At 34.2% G+C, this 20,686-nt stretch overlaps 1 protein-coding gene and 2 non-coding genes across 3 annotated transcripts in view; 1 reads left to right on the top strand and 2 right to left on the bottom strand.

Annotated features, from left to right (window-relative positions):
• Window positions 1–20,686, top strand: part of dnm3a (dynamin 3a) — a 105,745-nt gene that overhangs the window by 32,169 nt on the left and 52,890 nt on the right. The window contains exons 10-14 of the mRNA NM_001128524.1: window positions 1,345–1,483; window positions 3,874–3,960; window positions 4,104–4,174; window positions 4,276–4,327; window positions 14,667–14,780. Coding sequence (NP_001121996.1) covers window positions 1,345–1,483; window positions 3,874–3,960; window positions 4,104–4,174; window positions 4,276–4,327; window positions 14,667–14,780 — 463 coding nt within the window. The remainder of the gene's footprint in view (window positions 1–1,344; window positions 1,484–3,873; window positions 3,961–4,103; window positions 4,175–4,275; window positions 4,328–14,666; window positions 14,781–20,686) is intronic.
• Window positions 14,890–14,989, bottom strand: mir214a (microRNA 214a). The gene has a single exon (NR_030743.1). It is a non-coding gene; the product is annotated as a microRNA 214a (primary transcript).
• Window positions 17,082–17,168, bottom strand: mir199-3a (microRNA 199-3a). The gene has a single exon (NR_030742.1). It is a non-coding gene; the product is annotated as a microRNA 199-3a (primary transcript).

Genomic DNA, 20,686 nt, shown 5'->3' with positions numbered 1-20,686 from the left:
AGAAATAATACGTTCTGAATTACCTCAAACAAGCGAACAGTAATTCCTGCATGAATCTACAGTATATGGTTTTATATAGCAGATTTGGGTAATGCCAGCTTATGGTATGTATTGGCTGCAACATCTGTTCACTAGAGGTTAAAAATGTGCAGTTACAATGAGGACCTGCACTTAAACTGACATGGTAAAACTGATACCGTCATTACTGGTTGTATCACAATATTGACAAGGCTCAGAAAACCTCTGAAGCTGAAATTTAGATATGCTAGAGGATGTTTTTTTTTTGTCATCACTACAGAGCAAAGTATAAGTGATGATTTGGGTGTCACTTTAATTTTGTTGACTATAAGTTACAACGCAGCCATAAGAAACTAATTCACATTAGAATTTAGACTGTTAGATTAGTATTTGCAAACTTTATTAGACTGGAGTATGACTTAAGATATTTCCTCAAAAAAAAACAAAAAAAAACTAGGCACCTTTAGGGTACATTCACACCTACTGTAGACATTTGTTTTGGAATCTGGCGTGTTTCCACCTTGACTTGGTTCATTTTGGGCATATGTGAACCCCACTATAGGTCCAAGATCACCTGAATAAGATCTCAGCTCAGTTAAATCAAACTCTGGAGCTGTTTGGTTGTTGTAAGAAAGCAATACAATACAACAAACTAACAAACCAGGCTATATCACAGTGTAATATGGCTATGCAATAGGCATATACAGTATATGGCCATAAGAAGAGAGGATGATGTGAGTGATTACATTTCCTGTCAAATATGAAAGTGAACGTATACTATCTAACTGAACTAATAAACTTTTTGGTTAAAGTGATTTCTGATATAGGTTAGATATTTATTTTACAGCCCTTGACAATTGAAATGAGGCTATGTATCATAATATAAGTCTTACCTATATTATTACCTCTTTATATATGATTTATATTTGGTGACTATATGTGTGGGTGTCACATTTTGCTGATGTCTTATTTCTCATCGACATGAATTAAAACAATGACATATGACAGCTGAGCCGGAAAAAAACTCTGACCAATGTGGGGAGAGTTTACTCGCACATGACTTGTTTTTGGGTTGTTTAGAAACTTTGCCGCGTGAAAGTGAACCACTCTAAGAACAAAAAGCAACATTGTAACAATTTAAATCCTTGTTAAAAAAAAAAAACAATCAATCTACAGATGTGAAAGGATCCTTAAAATAGCATAAAAGGGGCACTTATTAAAAATGTTTGCCAACCTTGTTAAAAATGTAGTTTCTGCTTTTCTCTTTATTTGTTGTCTAAATGTTATCTTCCTTTACTTAATTTTTATTCCTCTCTTGTTGTTCAGGACAGGCCTGTTCACACCCGATATGGCGTTTGAAGCCATAGTCAAGAAACAGATTGTAAAACTTAAAGGACCTTGTCTGAAGTGTGTAGACATGGTGATCCAGGAGCTTATCAACACAGTACAGCAGTGTACCAACAAGGTACAACATCCTCTTTTACTGTGTGAATGGAAAGAAAAGTCAAAGTAAAACAGTTTTAAATAATGGGGATAACATGTTCCCATTAAAGTCTGAAAGTTTGCTCCAACTAGCAGTTTGGCTATAGGTATACATTTTTCAACAGACTTAAGTGGCATTAGCAGAAAAGAAAATCTTGGAAGATGATGTAATAGTATTTTGATTAAAGATGACCATGCCTAGATTAACAGTATTTATAATACAATTAATAATTGTCTGGAATAACATTTACTGACGGTTGTTTTTACCCTTGTAAAAAAGATTGTACATTAGCATGCTTACAGTTTTTTTTGCTTAATTATTTAATAATGCTAAATGATTTTGCATATTTTAATGGATAATGAACGGTTTTTTTAAATGTTCTATGAGTTTTTTTATTAAAAAAAAAAAAAAAAAACATCATCATTTATTAATATTTGTTCATAGATTAACTTGATGGATTGGTCCACAATTTGAAATATTTTTTATTCTTTTTTTTTCTTACTTTATCTCTGTTAAGCTAATGTGACACATTCTACCTAGTAAAACTGATATAGACATAAACATAAAGAAATAAATGAATGATGGAGGCTTAAATGGATGGATGTTAAAACACACTAAATATTCAGTGAATATTAAATATTAATAATTAACAATACTATTACAATAGTAAACATATAGTTGTATAAATAGTTCTATAATCCATGTGTAGCTCAAACTGTATTTAAACGATTATGACAAAAGACAAAAGATTATCAAATATATAATATTATAACCAAAAAATCTTTTTAAAACCTTCACTTTGACATTATTATGAAGTTCACTTTGTAAAGTTTAAGTATATTCTCTTTTAGTGCACATCTGTTTATTTAAATTATATATACAGTTGAAGTCAGAATTATTAGCCCCCCTTAATTTTAAACGCCCCTGTTTATTTTTTTCCCCAATTTCTGTTTAATGGAGGGAAGATTGTTTCAGCAAATTTCTAAACATAATAGTTAACTTATTTCTAATTATTGATTTATTTTATCTTTGCCATGATGACAGTAAATAATATTTTACTAGATATTTTTCAAGACACTTTTATACAGCTTAAAGTGACATTTAAAGGCTTAACTAGGTTAATTAGGTTAACTATGCAGGCTAGGTTAATTAGGTAAGTTATTGTATAGCGATGGTTTGTTCTGTAGACTATTGAAAAAAAAAATAGCTTAAAGGGGCTAATAATTTTGTCCCAAAACTTGTTTTAAAAAAAATTAAAAACTGCTTTTATTGTAGCCGAAATAAAACAAATAAGACTTTCTCTAGAAGAAAATAATATTATTAAACATATTGTGAAAATTTCCTTCCTCTGTTAAGCATAATTTGGGAAATGTTTAAAAAAGTTTAAAAAATTCAAAAGGGGGCTAATAATTCTGACTTCAACTGTATATATATGGGCGAAGCAGCAGTGGCTCAGTAAGTAGTGCTGTCGCCTCACAGCAAGAAGGTCGCTGGGTTGCTGGTTCAAGCCTCGGCTCAGTTGGCGTTTCTGTGTGGAGTTTGCATGTTCTCTCTGCATTCGCGTGGGTTTCCTCCGGGTGCTCCGGTTTCCCTCACAGTCCAAAGACATGCAGTACAGGTGAATTGGGTTGGCTAAATTGTCCGTGGTGTATGAGTGGATGCTTCACAGAGATGGATTGCGGCTAGAAGGGCATCAGTTGCATAAAAACTTGCTGGATATATGTCAGACAAAAAATAACACCATAAATACAATATAAATATTATTGATACAAGTAGATATACAAAAAATGCTATCAAAATCACGCACAAATACAATACACCACACAAGAAATTATCAGGAAATCATATTTATACACACTAAATAAATGTTAAGCGTAGTCTATTTATTCATAAACTAGCAACTACCAACAACTTTTATTCATGAACTAGCAACTACCTTTAACAGAAGGTAAAATATCTCTCTCTCTCTATATATATATATGCAACAATATAAATACATAAGATAACTTAAAAATAATTGCACTATTAAAGCAAATAATAAGATATAAAAATTAATTAATAAACATTGTTCTGGCTTTTGTTTTATTGTGAGCCAAATCTTTTCAATTCTATGAGCATATAAAAAATCTTTATTAATCAGGGGTCGTTACAGCAAAATGAACCGCCTATTCACATTCAATAAAACAAATCTTTTTGACAATAACTAATTCTTTTTGACAATCTGACAATATTTGAAAAATGGAACTTAATTAGGAAAACAGTGGAAATTTTTACAAATTTCTTGTTGTGGCTGTGCGTGTGTGTGCGTGTGCGCGTGTGCACGCGTGTGTGTGTGTGTGTGTGTGTGTGTGTGTGTGTGTGTGTGTTCTCAGTTAGAGTCTTTTCCAAAATTACGAGAGGAGACTGAGAGGATAGTAACCACTCACATCCGGGAACGAGAAAGTCAAACCAAAGACCAGGTCAGACCCAAAACAATAGAAAAAAAATCTCTTTTACAAGCATGGTTAAGTTATGAATGAGATTAACATATTAGCAATTTTATTAGAAGTTATTGTTTTATAACATACTTTGTTGTGTACACGCGTGTGTTTTCACAAAACAGGTTTTACTCTCATTAGAGATTCAGCTTTCTTACATCAATACCAACCATGAAGATTTTATTGGATTCGCAAAGTAAGTTTTTTAATGTTACACGACTAAGGCATAAAACAAAGTATGTTTCACAATGCAACACTACATGAACCATCTCCCTCCTTTTACACATTTCCTTTCAGCGCTCAACAGAAAACCAGTCAACTGAGCAATAAGCCTTCAGCTGGGAACCAGGTGAGTCACAGTGTTTTATCATCTGATGACATGAACCTGGTATAGATCACAAATCAGGATTTGGACAATCCTACAGGGTCTTTTCTGGAAGGAAGCCTCATTTCTGCTCAAGCTTTTGCTTTCTCATTCATCTGTCTCGCAATCCATAATATATGGCTTATGTGTATGTCTAACATTTTTCATGATAATTTACTATCTTTCACACTGTGTTTTGCTGTACTGCAAGTTAAATTCTTTATCTCTCTTTCCGATTTCATGGTCACACTTCTTTTTTTTAGCATTGGAGTTTCAGTAACTAATGACATTGGCTCGTCGTAAATATGAATGAGATTTTATGCATGCTTGTGACAACTGTCATTATAGTTCGTTCATTCAGTTAATGTAATTTTTGCATTTAAAATGACATGAGATGCCTTTGGGACAGTGACTCAGTGATTAACACTGTCACCTCACAGCAAGAAGGTTGCTGGCTCGAGTCCCCGCTGGGCCAGTTATCATTTCTTTGTGGAGTTTGCATGTTCTCCATGTGTTCGCTTGGGTTTCCTCCGGGTGCTACGGTTTCCCCCTCAGTCCAAAGACATGCGCCATAGGTGAATTGGCCATTGTGTGTGTGTGTGTGTGTGTGTGTGTGTGTACAGTACTGCAATGTGGCTGGAAGGGCATTCGCTGTGTTAAACATATGCTGTAATAGTTGGCAGTTCATTCGGCTGTGGCGACCCCTGACAAATAATAGATTAATCGGAAGGAAAATAAATAAGATGCCTTTGTCTTGACAACTTGACGTAATCAAATATATCATATTCTGTATTTTTTATGACTTGACATTACCAACACAGCATAACCTGTCATAAATCTGTCATCAACATGAGATCTTTATAATTGTTTCATAAATATTTTTCTGATCACTTTCTTAAGTGGAATCAAATTAATTTATTAGTAAAAATTCTCATTAAAATTGTTGCTACACTGATAAATAATTTAAAACAGCATTTATTAATTCGTTCATTCATTCATTCATTTTCTTTTCGGCTTAGTTCCTTTATTAATCTGGGGTCGCCACAGCGAAATAAACCAACCTATCCAACACGTTTTACACAGCGGATGCCCTTCCAGCTTCAACCCATCTCTGAGAAAGATCCATACATCCTCATTGACACTTATACACTACGGACAATTTAGCTTACCCAATTCACCTGTACCCTGTCTTTGGACTGTGGGGGAAACCAGAGCATCGGGAAGAAACCCACACAAACGCAGGGAGATAACAGCATTTATATTATATCATGATAATATTATGCATAACAGCATAATATTTAATAAAATCTTCAGGAAACCTTAATTTTTTCCCACTGTAATTATTATATTAAATGTATTACCAATACTGTTATAAAATTCATGACACAATTATGATTATTAATTAATGACAGTCATGTTTATGATGGATTTTTGACAAGTTATGTTGTCTTGGTAATGACAGATTGTCATGACAAAGACAATGACAGGTTATGACGTATAGAACACAGGCTCATTGTGAAAACGTTCCCCTTCTTACATTTCTGAAGATCGCGAATTATGTAGCCAGAGCTACGTATGGCTGCATTTCATTTGTAAAATGAACACTAAGGGGGTATGATGCTGCCGACGGCGTCTGTTTTTTTCCGCGCTACCAGCTGACTGCTTAACTCCTTATGGACTGCTTTTCTGCTGTACCAGTTTGCCCAATGGCTCACCACATACGTCGGCGAACTTAAGACACAGAGAGGAGTTGACCGTGACAATGTGGATCGAGTCCAGCGAAGAACGATTTCAGAACGCTATTAAGATAAAAACAAAAGCCAAAAAATGAAATAAAGTAAATAACAGTGTGAGAACATGGTAAGACCTGAAAGTGTGGTAAAAATCAGACTGCCTTGAGGGCTTTTGTTTTTCCTGAATTGCTTTTACAAACACTGATGGTTGGGTTTAGGGAATTCAATGGATGGGTCAATCTGTGGTTTTGAAAACACTATCAGTTGAGTTTAGGGAAGGGGGTGGGTGGGGGAAGGGTTATCTGTCGGTCAGTCAGTCAGTCGACAGCGATTTACACAAGAAGAGCAGCCGTGAATGGCACTTTTGAGAGAAATTTGAGATCTGAAAAAGCGTACACAGCGGCCTCTGGTGGACTTGTGAAAACAAAAACTGCAAAAAACATACCTCCTGGGACATTTTGCACTGTCCAGAAATGTGTGCAGGGGTACGTATTAATAATGAGCCTGGGTTGGATGTATTTGTTTATATCAAGTTGTCAAGAAAAAATGTGTCATGTCATTATTATAAATGTGTCATGAGCAAGTCAATATCTCACTTCATAATGTAGCTCCACTCCACATTTTTTTTCTATTGAACTTTCAAATACTAAAACACAACCAAATCCACCATATTTCAAATATTTAGTCAAATTTTAAAAACTAAATTGTGACTATTGCACAAAAAAAATAAAAAATAAAATAAAATATATATATTAATAATAATTGTATAATCATAATAATAATTTGTATATATCAATAATAATTGACTTATTGACAAATAACAACTGCTGAAACAACTCTTGATCATCAGTGAAAACATTCACATTTGTATATATTTAACTGAAGGCTAGTCAATGCATTAAGTTATTATAAAGCGAAATCTAGATTTAATATATTTGTGAATACTGAGGTTGTCACAATGTATCTGCGTCAATAACGTTGGACTGTTTTGAGTCTTTTTTTTTGTGTTCATACCTGCAAATTGCACTTAGATACACTGAGCATTCACAGTGTTGCTGTTTGCTCTACATGTCTAAACTTTTCTAACTCAAACCTCCACTTCAGTTGTTTAGTAAAATGGTAGTGTGATAGAACTTCTTTTTTGTTGTTGAAGGAATGAATGTGCTGTGCCAACTTCCCAGGAAAGATGCTCGTGCCTCCTTAATGGTTTTATTCTTTCCTCTCTGCTAATGTTTTAGGGTGCTGCGCCTCCTCCACCCAGTCAAATTGTACGAGTCCAGTGTCTGTAAGCTTTACCTACTGTCTACCAGTGTCACATGATTCTCTGTGTCTATGTGGGTCAAAGACGAGACATTCCCATTTTTGTGTCTGCATCAAATTGCATTCACAAAAATTATTCTTTTTTATTTTAGTAATTTATTTTACAATTACATTTTTAATAGATGTATAAAGTATCATGTTTACAAAGTATTTTTTTTTGTAGTGTAATATTGCAATACAACATTCACATTACGTTATGAATTTCAGTACTCTTCTACTCCAAACACACACACACACACACACACACACACACACACACACACACACACACACACCTTTAGTAAATTGTGTGTGCATGTTTCTAGGACCAGGGGTTTGAGCTGGTGCAATCTGGCCCTAACTATTCAAATAACAAGGGGACTTTTGTCCCTAAATTTGTTTTCTTTTGAAATCCTATATATATACACATACATACAGTATATATACCTGGATGAAGTCAGAATTATTCGCCCTCTGTTTATTTTTTTTTATTTTTAATTTGTGTTTAACAGAGAGCAGATTTTTTTTCAACACATTTCTAAACATAATAGTTTTAATAACTAATTTCTAACAACTTATTTCTTTTATCTTTGCCATGATGACAGTATTTCCCAGAGATGGGTTGCGGCTATAAGGGCATTTGCTGCGTAAAAACGTGCTGGATAAGTTGGGGGTTTATACCGTTGTAGCAACCCCGGATTAATAAAGGGACTAAGCCAAAAAAAATGAATGAATGATGACAGTAAATAATATTATACAAGATATATTTATAGACAAGTCTATACAGCATACAGTGACATTGACTAGGTTAATTAGGTTAACTAGGCAGGTAAGGGGAATTAGACAAGTTATTGTATAACAATGGTTTGTTTAGTAGACTATCTAAAAAATATGTCTGAAAAGGGCTAATATTGGTAAAATATTTAAAACTGCTTTTATTCTAGCAGAAATAACACAAATAAGACTTTCTCCAGAAGAAAAATTTTATCAGACATACTGTGAAAATTTCCTTGCTCTGTTAAACATAATTTGGGAAGTATTTAACTATTATTTATCTTCAACTATGGGCACTTTTATGTCCTTTTATTACATATCCAAAAATAAATATAATTAAAAAAAAAATTGTCTTTCTTTGTCAATCTAACAATAAAACCTACTTTAAAAATTAACTATCATATATTTTTTTCATATTCAACCTCCTTTTAGTTGTTAAAACCACTGTTTTCACCTTGTCACACACCCAGAGTTTTAAACTTCAACCATGAAAATAACATTTTAAAATATTATTTATCTGGTATCTATTAATGTATCTTAATTAATCACTAGTAAAATAATTTAAATAATTTATGGTTATTAATGTGAGACTATTATCAATATTATTTTTTATACAAAATATAGCTGTCGCACAGTTACAGTGTCATTTCCACCACAACACTGTAATGTCACTTTAAAAAGTTTGTGTGAAAGATTGTTTAGGTGGTTTCTATGAAATGAATAGTGCCATCCAAGAACATGTTCAAGATGGAGGGAATTTCAATCTTATCAACAACACAAAGAAAAATCAAGGTGAATTTTGCTTGATAATGAAATAAATTTGTTCTACGTCTTTTGCAAACATGCTGTAACTTCAAAGGTGTTTTTAAAAACCAAACAAAATAAGGGTAAATAATAGTGTTTTGTATACATGAAAGGCTAGTATCAATTCAAAGCTAATCGGTGAAACTATTTTACATTTTTTCACAATAAACTGTAAAAATGTCATTTCCAGCATTGTCATGTCCATCACCACATACATTTTTTTTTAAATATTTAAAAAGTTCTTATCGCACATTAAAAGTGTATTTACAATGTATAAGTTCATACTCTATTTAAAATACAAATTCAGTTTATTTATTTTCTAATAAGCTCTTATTTTAGAGTGTAACAGGTGTACAATTCAGCATACAACAAATGTATTTCCTTGACAAATGTATAATTATTATACATATTGTGGAAAGATTGGTTAAACTAGATACAAAAATGATCTTAGACAGTGTTTGACTGCCATAATGTATTTCATTTTGATATAAAAGCTGTTTATTGAGATGTGGTGGAACTGACGTTTGTTCAGTTCACGATGGAAACAATGTTTCTCTTTTTATCTAAGTTTGTCCTCTTACAGATCTCAAAACTAGACTAATTGTTTAAACGTATGAGGCTCTGTTATGTTCATTTTGAACAAGTTTTTTTTTTTTCTTAACTTCACAAGGCTAAAAGTGCCGTAGTTGAAGAATGGCCCTTAAACTATATAAAGTTTTTTTTTTGCCTTATAATAGTATAATATAATATAATATAATATAATATAATATAATATAATATAATATACAGAATTGACTAGATTTACATATTTTATTACATATTGTATTGTAATATTATTTAAAAAAATGTTAATTTGTGATTGATTTTTTGATTAACTTTCTTAGTCAAGCATTGTTTGATTCCAGTTGAAAGCCTGCCATACAAACTAGTTTAATTGGTTAATATAAATTTTCGCTCACACCATGATGAATAACTATAAAACTGCAGCATGTTTAAGCTGCAAATTTAATGTGTCATATTCAAAAAAGGGCCTGAATGAAATGGATGTTACAGAGTGTAATTCATGGTAAAAATGTTTGATCGCTTTTTTATTTGCTCATTAAAGGGATAGTTCACACCAAAATGAAAACTTACTCAGTATTTGCTGACCCTCAACTAGTTCCAGTCCTTTAAGATTTTCTTTCTTGTGTTGAACACCAACGAAAATATATTGAAGAAAACTGAAAACCTGTAACCATTGACTTCTATAGTAGGAGAAATAAATACTGTTTACATGTTTTCACCTCTCTTCAAAATATCTTCTTTTGTGTTCAACAGAAGAAAGAAAGTCATAAAGGTATTGTCTGAGTATATGGTGAGTAAGTTACTAAATTATCCCTTTAAGGACACATTCTAAAACACACACAAACTCACTCTTACTGTAAATTTTTACTTTCTGATGTGTGAAAACCTTTCGTCTTTGACGCATATATGTATGTACAAATGTCTGAAAGCTTCTGAACACAGCAAAATCTTCACTTTCTTTTCTACTCTTCGTCTGGTGCTGCCGTCACATAAATCATAGACATTCTGGGACTCAAAAATTCAGATTTTTATGACTCCTGCTAAAGCACTCCCTAAACATCGAACAGAGTCTGTTTTCATGCTCTACACTTCCCTAAAGACTCCTCAATCAGTGCAGATCCACACCAGTCCAAAAGATGACTCATTTGACCTCTGACCTCCTTATTCTGAATACTGATTGCCCAGCAGTGTCATTTAAATCCAAACACTAAACACTAAACCACGTACTAAAACCTTCTACTATTGCTTCATTTATCCTCCTATTCATCATTCGAATGTCTCTGAATAACTGTACTTTGATTCTGTCTGTGAATGAATCAGCTTAAAGTTTGCAGCTCTTGCAAAAACATGTGTAAACAGACTTGTCTATGTGCGCGCTAATGTTAAAAACAGGTTGGAATCTCAAGCTTCTCTTTGATCTCAGGCCATTTGGCATGTTCGTGTTTGCAGTTTCTGATTTTGAGCAAAAATGGTGCGTGCTGCAAACTTGAGGCTGGCGCAGTCACAAAATAAAGAAAATGCTTTCATGGAGGATTGTTTTTTTTTTAGTGGTTCGACTGAAAGGTAGGTGAAAAACAAATCGAAGAGAATTCTTTATATTGTGGTTTCAAAATATTGTACAAAGGAAACAGTCTGTCCAATTTGGAGAATAATAATCAATGCTATGCGTACTAAACGACAACTCTCTATAATGTTGCTGACCTGAATTCATAAATGTGTTTTGAAAGTCATGATCAGCCCAAAATGACTCATATTTCCTACGGGATGTTGTTGATCTTTTCCCCCTGCTCTCTTTGCCATCCCGACCTTCTGTTTCCTTTTCTTTCTTCACTTCCACCCTCTCATCTCTCAGTTTATTCTTTGCCCACTAACTTTGTTTTTACATTGCTGAAGTTTACCTTTCCTATGTCTATCTATCTATCTATCTATCTATCTATCTATCTATCTATCTATCTATCTATCTATCTATCTATCTATCTATCTATCTATCTATCTATCTATCTATCTATCTATATATCTATATATCTATCTATCTACTGTTTGTTTATTTGGTTGTATTATTTTTGTGTACATGGTTTTTATGTTTTTTATTATTCAAGTGTTAATTATTTTAGTGAACCAAGTAAAATAAAATATTTACTTGTTGATTTTTAAATTGTGTTAACTTCATGGTTTTAGTTACAGTTTTACAGTTCTTAATTGCTTTGGCACATTTTTCAAAATAGATGTAACATTTTCTAAACTGTGAGTGCAAATCTCAAAACTGTCTGCTGGAACTTTAGAACTTTATTGCATGTCTGCAAAATGTAGTTACTCCCCTAAAACATTTCATTCATGCTTCAAAACCAAGTTATCCTGTCTGTAATTTGGCCAAGGCCACCAAAGAGTAAAGTGTATTTGTCATCTTGCGAGCCACACTGCTCAAAATGATTAGTTGTTTTTTCACTGTGACAGTTAACTATGGAAATTAAGTTTTAAAAAATCTGATATTTGTTGAGAACAGTCAATGGCACAAAGAAAAAAAGTTATAAATTAATGAAAATTTGTATTTCTACAGTACATTTATTTGTGTACAAATGCATGCAAACTCTTACTTGTCCAGTTACTGTATTGTATGTTTTATATTTCTTATGGTACCGCAAATACACACACAAAAAAACTACAAAATATCATCCATAAAAACATCCTGTTGCTCTTGTTGGCCTTGCCAGAGATTATATTTCTTTCAATTGCTCTTCCACAAGCAAGTTACTGCAGTTCAGGATTGTGAATGTAGTGATTGTGCTGTGGACAATCTATATATACAGTTGAATTCAGAATTATTAGTTTTTCTTTTTAAATATTTCCCAAATGATGTTTAACAGAGCAAGGAAATTTTCACAGTATAATAATACATACTGATAATGTTTTTTTTTCTTCTGGAGGAAGTCTCTTTTGTTTTATTGCGGCTAGAATAAAAGCTGTTTTTAATTTTTGAATAAACATTTTAAGGTCAAAATTATTTTTAAAATCATTTAAGGTCCCCTTTAAGCCTTTTTTTTTGATAGTCTACAGAACAAACCATCTTTAAACAATAACTTGCCTCATTATGCTAACCTGCCTAGTTAACCTAATTACCCATTTTAAGCCTTTAAAAGTCACTAAGCTTAGAAGTGTCTTGAAAAATAGCTAGTAAAATATTATTTACTGTCCTCATGGCAAAGATAAATCAGTTGTTAGAGATGAGTTATTAAAACTATTATGTTTAGAAATGTGTTGAAAAAAATCTTCTCTTCATTAAACAGAAAATGGGGGAAAAAATATACGGGGAGGCTAATAATTCTGACTTCTACTGTATATAATAAGTTGGCGGTTCATTCCGCTGTGGCAACCCCAGATTAATAAAGGGTCTAAGCCGAAAAGTAAATGAATGAATGAATGAAATGCCAATCTGAAGTGAACTCTAGGCTAATTGTTTAGAAATCTAAACTTATTGTTTAAAAAAATAAAAATTTAAATCGAGAATTGAGCCAAAGCAACTGAGAAAAACTGTAAATACAATAACCTTAGTTCTAAACAGTGTTGCCAGATTGGGCAGTTTCGAATTTGACTGTGCAGGTAAAATATGACATAGGCGAGTTGAAAATGCATTGAAATGTAAATTTTTTATGCAACTTATTTAAAAAAAACATAAATGTGTGCAGTTAGTAGTGACCAGTGCATAGCATGAACCATGTGAGCCCACCTGCAAGAGGAGGTGAAGGAAAGTTGTATAAATATCGGACTCTCCAGGATGAATCTGACTTCCACATTCCGTAGCACCTGCATTTAAGGGTTAAACTCACAGCAGTTTATCACGACACTTTTATCAATCTTTTTTTCGCAACTTACAGCAAGAACAAACATAAAATCGTTGTCTGATTGGCAAGCAGCACTTAATTATGTTCAAAAGAATTTAAATTGCCATGGGATGAATTTATACCCCATTTTGAAAGTAAAACATACTCTAATAGGTAGTGTATTTACACAACAATTAGTGCAGTGTGTGGGTGAGAGGGGGCAGTCTTTCGATGTGATCCAGTTGTGGTTCTGTGACTGCTGGTATTGGCTGCCGTTAAGTTAAACAATATATAACAGGGAAAGTAACTAGGTTATTTCGATTTAGATAAAAATAAATAATAAATTAAATATTATTCTAATATTTTACATATCTGGCAACACTAGTTCTAAACCAGTCAAAAAAAAAGTATTTTGTGGAACAAAATAGTTCATAGTTAACTAAATCGACTAAAACTAAAACCAGACACTCAAGCTGTTTTAGAGCTTAAAAATATTAAAGTACAATAACAAGTTATTCACCAAGAAATATCCATAGAAAATATCTTTCCTGGTTTTTATTTCAAGTTGCTGTACTAAATAAAGCTAAAATGAAAAATATATATACAGAAGTTAAAAATGAAAAACAAATGTAAACATTAAAACGATGAATGTGTTATAGTTTTAAATTTAGTTTACTTAGATTTTTTAGAATATTAGAATGTGCTTTTCTGAGCATAAAAAAAATCATAAGAGCCACTTAATTTTAGCGTAATTTAAAGAAGACTCTCACAAAAGTAAAATTCTGTCTAACAACATTTTATTTAGTTTGCTGACTTTATAAAAGACTATTTAAAGTCACGTTTGCACCATTTGTCAGTAAGAAGTTTTTCATTATTTAAAATACGATCAAAATTTAAAGACATTTAATTTAATATGAATATTTATTGTTTTATTGTTACATAAAAATGAGGATATAAATATGCGTTAATATGGTTAAGTAAATGAACTATATGCATAAATTGAAAAAAAAATTAAGTCAACATAAAAGTTCCAAGTTACAGCAAGATTTTTTTAAAGAACAGCTAATGGTTTTACTCACTTTTTCAAATTAAGTAACTGATTGATTTTTAAAATACTTTTTCATCTGTGCATACCTCCATCTATCCATCTCTATGTGGGTCTATCACTAACATTAATGTCTAGTGAAATTTCGTAGTGTACAAATTATAATTTTTCAAGTTCACATTGACTTTTTTTGTTTCTTGAAGGACCAGAGAATCTTAGTATCTGCTTGTTTTTTTGTTTTTTTTTCATTCACCCTTTAACATTTAACCCTTACTTTTGCTCCTCAGGTCATTCGCAAAGGCTGGGTAATCATCAACAACATCAGTCTGATTAAAGGAGGATCCAAGGAGTATTGGTTCGTGCTCACCGCAGAGAGCCTATCCTGGTTTAAAGACGACGAGGCGAGTAACTGCATTTAAGTGTGCTGTTTCATTCGTTTAATGGCTTTCTATGGTGAAAGTACAGTGTTTGCAGGAACTCAAGGGCTGGTCTCACACTGTGTGGCCTGTCAGGCGGGCTGCCATCTGTCTGCCTGTCTGTGCCTGCTGTACAGGTGCAGGAAGTTCTGCACAGCAAGTGTAGACAGGCAGACAGACAACGCTCTCAGTCAATGGCAGCACAGCCTGCTTCTCCCAACCGGAAGCCGGAAGCAAAGAGCAAGAGAGAGGATAAAGATAATGTTACTAGAATATTGAAACATTGGTTGTAAACATTTGTATTCACATCATTACATTTAATACACGTCAGAATTTTGATATTGTTAACCAAGACCGTACACTGTAAAAGAAAATACTGGTTGTCTTAAAATTTAAATCAAATGAACCTTTTGAGTAATTTGAACTTATTTTATATTGAACTGACTTGCATAACTCATCAAATTAAGTTGGAACACGATTAACATAGTTTAATAAATTACAATTAAGTGAAGACTGTAAAAATATTGTTATTTAGTTGAATAAACTAAACTTTTTAAGTCATCTCAACTTTAGTCAAAGTAACTAAAAAGATTAAGTTTAACTTTGTAAAAATACAAAAAAAGTTTACCTGATACCAAATGAAAGTGACAAAAACATTTGTTGTGGTCATTTTTACAGTGCAATATTCAAATGCAGTAACCCAAAAATCAAACTTCCACTCGTTGATTTCAAGTTTTGACGAATCCATCTTTCCCCCCGGCTTTTTTTCCTGTCTATTTTGCTTGCTCCCTCTTCTTAGTATACCCCCACCGACTCTCTGCTTCCATTGGGAATTAAGGCATTTGGTCTGGATCACCCTGACACAGCTGGAAGCGCCCCAAGTCAAACTAACGCACAAACACACACTCTCTCTCAGACACACATGGATATTGATATACAGAGAATCTTAAACACACACAGACACAGACACACTTACACTCACCGGCCGGCATGGCTGCCAAATGTATGCGACTATATAAGCAAACACTAATTTTTAATGAATACTGAAACTCTAAACCCACGCCGCACTTCAAACAGAGGAATTCGTATAAACACAGAGTATATTTTTCTGAAATTCATGCACTCTCAGCACTGAAAATACATACAATCAATCAATTTAGGTTAATTTCTATAAAGTTGTGTTGAATTAGTTACAGTATAAAAAGTATTAAAAAATATGATTGAAATATGTGTTAACATGATCTCGACTAGATTTGTTTTTTTAATTGTGGACTTCAGGAGTTGGAAGGATTCCTAATGTTCTGCTTAATTCATTATCTGAACTTTCTTTCGATTATGGAAGTGTGCACAATCCCTCTAAATTTGGCCTGGACTGTTCAGTTACACAATAATTATTATTTTTTACATTCAATATTTGACGTTACACTAAATCTGTCCATCTTATTCTCTGTCTGCCTTCTTTACTTTCTCCAAATTTGATTCTGTGTCAGTGGTTGGCAGTCTCACTGGGGCCATACACATTCCTGGGTGGAAAATTGTAAGACTTTCTCCAAACACCATCCAGCCTCCTAGAGCCTGCCGAAAGAGAGAGAGAAGACAAGAGATACAGCCCCTCACCCATTGCAGCAGATCAGATTGCAATTCTCACACATTCTACACACACACATTAGCATTCACTTCAATACAAACTGGCATCAGATGTTCCCTAAGTCTATCTGATGGCGTTCATAGGCCGAGACTGCTGGTTTGGGTTAATCAGCGCCCAACACTAAACAGACACACATTCCTGCAGTCGTCAGTCTCTCTCTCTTTCTGAGCTGAGCTGCATGAAGGAAAACAGATGAACCCCTCCACTTCTGTAAAGATTCAACCTAATTACTTTCTTTTCACCTCTCATCTGTGTCTTAACATGCATTCGCGCTGTAATTCTTGCTAAATGAACACTTCGAAAGGCCTTCAGAACATCTCAAGGCTGAAACCGTAAAACTAGCCGGACACCTGGAGCTTTTATATAAACCATATGTGGCTCGAGTGCATGCATGTTTACATATACACGAAAGTTTTACTTGTAATTTCATTTTCATGCTAGGTTTAGCTTCACGTAATGAAGAACGTCTAAGCATTGAATCATCAGGAACCTTTTATCCATTACCGCCAACTTTGAATCGACATGCAATTTCACCAACATTGGTGTTGATACAGTAACAAAACCAATCAGAGTCTTTTCACCTGTCGTTGTGTGTGTTTTTGCTTGCGTTTGAGAGTTTGTTCCTCATCGCCGGGAGTCCATGCACAGTCTAACCAATGTGCAGACTACTGTACACCAGTATGATCCTGAACAGGTAGTCTGAACACTGGGATGACGGAGCAGGAGATAGTTCCAGCCCTCCCTCTCTCTCTCTTTTCAACTCTTTATCTACTTCAATCACTCAGTCCAACCCTGCTGGCCTCGACCTTCTCAGGAGGCGGTAGAAGATGCGAAAATAAACACCACCAAAATAGTCTCCATTGCTTCTATCTGCTTCTCAGTCGGGATGACGCCATTGGAGAGAGACACTCCAGATGTTCGTTTACCCATTGTTGATCTGCTGCTTCCCTGCGACGGTTTGCAGTATCCAGCCTTGACGTGGCACTTTCGCTCCCAGAGCCGGCTATCTGGCAGGACGCTCATGGAAGGCATAGCAAAAAGGAGGGAATGAGGAGTCAGAGAAGGAAGGAGAGAGGGAGAGAGGAGAGGGAGGGACCCCACTGGCCATATAAGGTTTGATGGGACCCTTGGGGAATAAACTTTTTTGGAGTGGTCCGTTGTTTCTCAATTCCTCTCTTTCTTTCGATCTTTTGGTCCGACTCTCTCCTGTCTTTCTCCCTCTGTCCTCTCTCGGTACTCCCAGCCATCCTCCGGACTTCCCTGCCCCATCTCTCTCTCTCTTTCTCTCTCCCGCTCTCTCACTAAAGCGGTACCAGATGTTGTATTCTTAACGCCAGCCTGTCATTTCTAACTTTTTTTTTTTCAGCCTCTAAAAACTCAGGCAGGAAGTGGGCCCCTCTGGAATGAAAAAAAAGAGAGAAAGTTTTCGTGGGGAGCAGAAAAGGAGGGGTGCAAGGAGTCAAGGAGGACATGGAGAGATAGTGTAGCAGTTGTTTGAAGGAATAGTTCCACTAAAAGTAAAAATTCGGTCATTGTTTTTGCTCATCCTAACATTAGTAGACTGGGTAGGGATGCACCAGCTGATCGTAAGTTCTTTCGTAAACTGGAACGTAAAGTCCACGCTAGGGGCTTAGTAACTACTAGGTAGTTTGTAACTAAATTTGTTCTCACTTCGGTTACACCACGTTCTTAAGTAAAACTGTATTTAGTAGGTCGTAAGCTTTTCGTAAAGTCATGCGTAGTCGCATTAAATGACGTAATATCCAATAAAAAGCATTTCAACCATTAAAGTGCTTTAAAATTCTGCAACTAATGCATCTATATACGACTGTCCTATAAAAATGAAATTATTAATTATATTTGTATAGCACATTAAATTACAGGCAGTCACTAATAACAGATGATGCACACATCTGCATCAAGTGAATGCACCTGAAATACACAGTATCAAAACATTAAACTTGATTTTTTTAATGTACTGTATATCCTACACATAAAAGAGAAAAAAGCAGAGAGAATAAAATTAACACAAAACACTCCTTGAAAAAAAGTTAAACTCTTGTTTCACAAAACAATAAAAATGCAAGCTTTGGGAGGAAATTAAGGCTATAAGTAAAGGAAGATCATTCAGATTATTATGATAATGATCATATCCAGTGGAGAGCAGTCCGGAAGCTGCGTTGAGTTCCGATCATCTCTGTATGTGGAAAATTTGGATCCGAATTGAGCTGCGGATCTGTTGAAATATTTGAACTCTTCTCAATGTAAACTAAGCTCGCTGTTATCTCTTTTCTACCATTATACGTACATGAGGGGAGGCTGCCGTAAATGTTTAGTTGGAGTGTGGCGTTACGTTTTAACTATGTTTAGTGGTGCAACACAAAAATATTTAGTAGCATGTAAGTTTGCATGTAAGCATGTAAGTTGTAAACTGTCTTCCTTTAAGTCACAACTAGGCTACATTTTAACTTATGCCCTGGTGGTGCAACCAGCCCCTGTTTTGGTTTAAAATAAGTACTGCGCAACTTTTATCCAACAATTTAGCTATGTTTCCATCTAAAAATGCGAATTAAATTTATGTGCAAAACTGGAATTTTGTATAAAAGAATCGGAGAAAAAAATCTCACTTCCTGATTAACTGGTGCCAAATATTAAAAGTAAAAATAGAATTTATTAAGGTAGGAGAGGTGTCAATCTTTTCCTTATTTGATAAATGACTTGCATCTCAGAAGACACTCCAAGCAATGAACTTTTGGTGGCATTTGAAAGAGTGAAATGTGGAGCACATATGCTCTTGACAATTTTGGAGGTCATTAATAATATAACACTAATAATCGAATGGTTATGGCGTTTCAAGCCTCCTTTCCACTGCACATGACAAAAGACAAGCGGCAGACCGGAAGTCTTTAATTTCCATTGGAGAGCAGTCCGGAAGCTGCGTTGAGTTCCGATCATCTCCGTATGTGGAAAATTTGGATCCGAATTGAGCTGCGGATCTGTTGAAATATTTGAACTCCTGCGACTAGACCGTATGCGACCTGCCGACCGGATATGATGTACTCCAGTGTTGTCCAAGCAGATCCGTGCACGCGAGATGAGAAATAGGAGTTTATTTGGTTATTTTTTTAATTATAAAAATTCTTTATTAAAAAAAACTTTTCTGTTCATAAATGTAAGTAAGAAAGTAAAAAAATTATATATATTTATAATGTTGTCTCCACATTCCCTCCAATATTTTAGCGGTCTATGAGTTTCTAGTATTCATTCATCCATTAAACTATGTAAACGCACAGAGAATAAAGGCTCTTGCTTTTGTCATCTTTATTTCGGACACCGTGAGAATCAGCTTCTCCCCCGTGGTACACGACAACATTGAAAATACTGTGCGGCTGCCACAAGGGGGCGTATTCCTACAGTCGTGTCCAAATGTCGTGTGCAGTGGAAAGGCGGCTTTAGAATGACCAAAACAACATTTCAAAATTTCAAATTCAGCCTGCTGGTTTATCCATTCGCACACATTTTTATCATGTGATTTCTTATAACAAAATCCCATGACATTTTTTGATGTGCATACTGGAATTTGTTCGGTAAAAGTGTTTCCATCGTAGTTTATGTGCATCTTTTCTTATCAAATATTGAAGTTTAACCTGTAAAAGTTGACATTGAATTTAAGTTGACAGTGAAATTAAATATGTTTTTATGCGCATTTTCAAAACTGAGGTGCATCATGGCATTTCCATCAACCAATTTTTATTGCGCATATCCAAAATGTGCTTAAAAATAGGTGGATAGAAATATAGCTGATGACTGCAGTCTTCTTGGCCCAAAAGGAAGGTAAAAGTAACATTTCTTGTAGATATCAAAAAGGAATGTAAAAATGCTTTATACATCTTGTGTGTTTGTAATAGATCCTCTTAAAATAATGGATTGTTGAATGAAAAGTAGTTGTTGTTTGGAGTCGGTACAAAAAGTAATGTTTTGTGAAACTGTATTACAACAAAATATCTATTTTATATATTTTAAATGTAATTTATTGCTATGGTGACTTTACTGATAAGGAGAAATGTGATAATTAGAAATGTTATTACCTGATTGAATGGTTGTTATCAGTGGTTATCAGCTAATAGATATGGGCCAGTAGGGGCCTTCTGCGCCTACTGGTAAGTTCAACTGGTAAGTTAAAGTTATCATCCATCCACTTGGTTAATTGGCTATAGATCATATACAGCTGGAACCGGAAGTA

Source organism: Danio rerio, chromosome 20, assembly GCF_049306965.1.
Source record: "Danio rerio strain Tuebingen ecotype United States chromosome 20, GRCz12tu, whole genome shotgun sequence".
Classification (NCBI taxonomy): Eukaryota; Metazoa; Chordata; class Actinopteri; order Cypriniformes; family Danionidae; genus Danio; species Danio rerio.
Note: the sequence above shows the minus strand (reverse complement) of the source record. Positions and strands in the feature narration are given on the sequence as shown.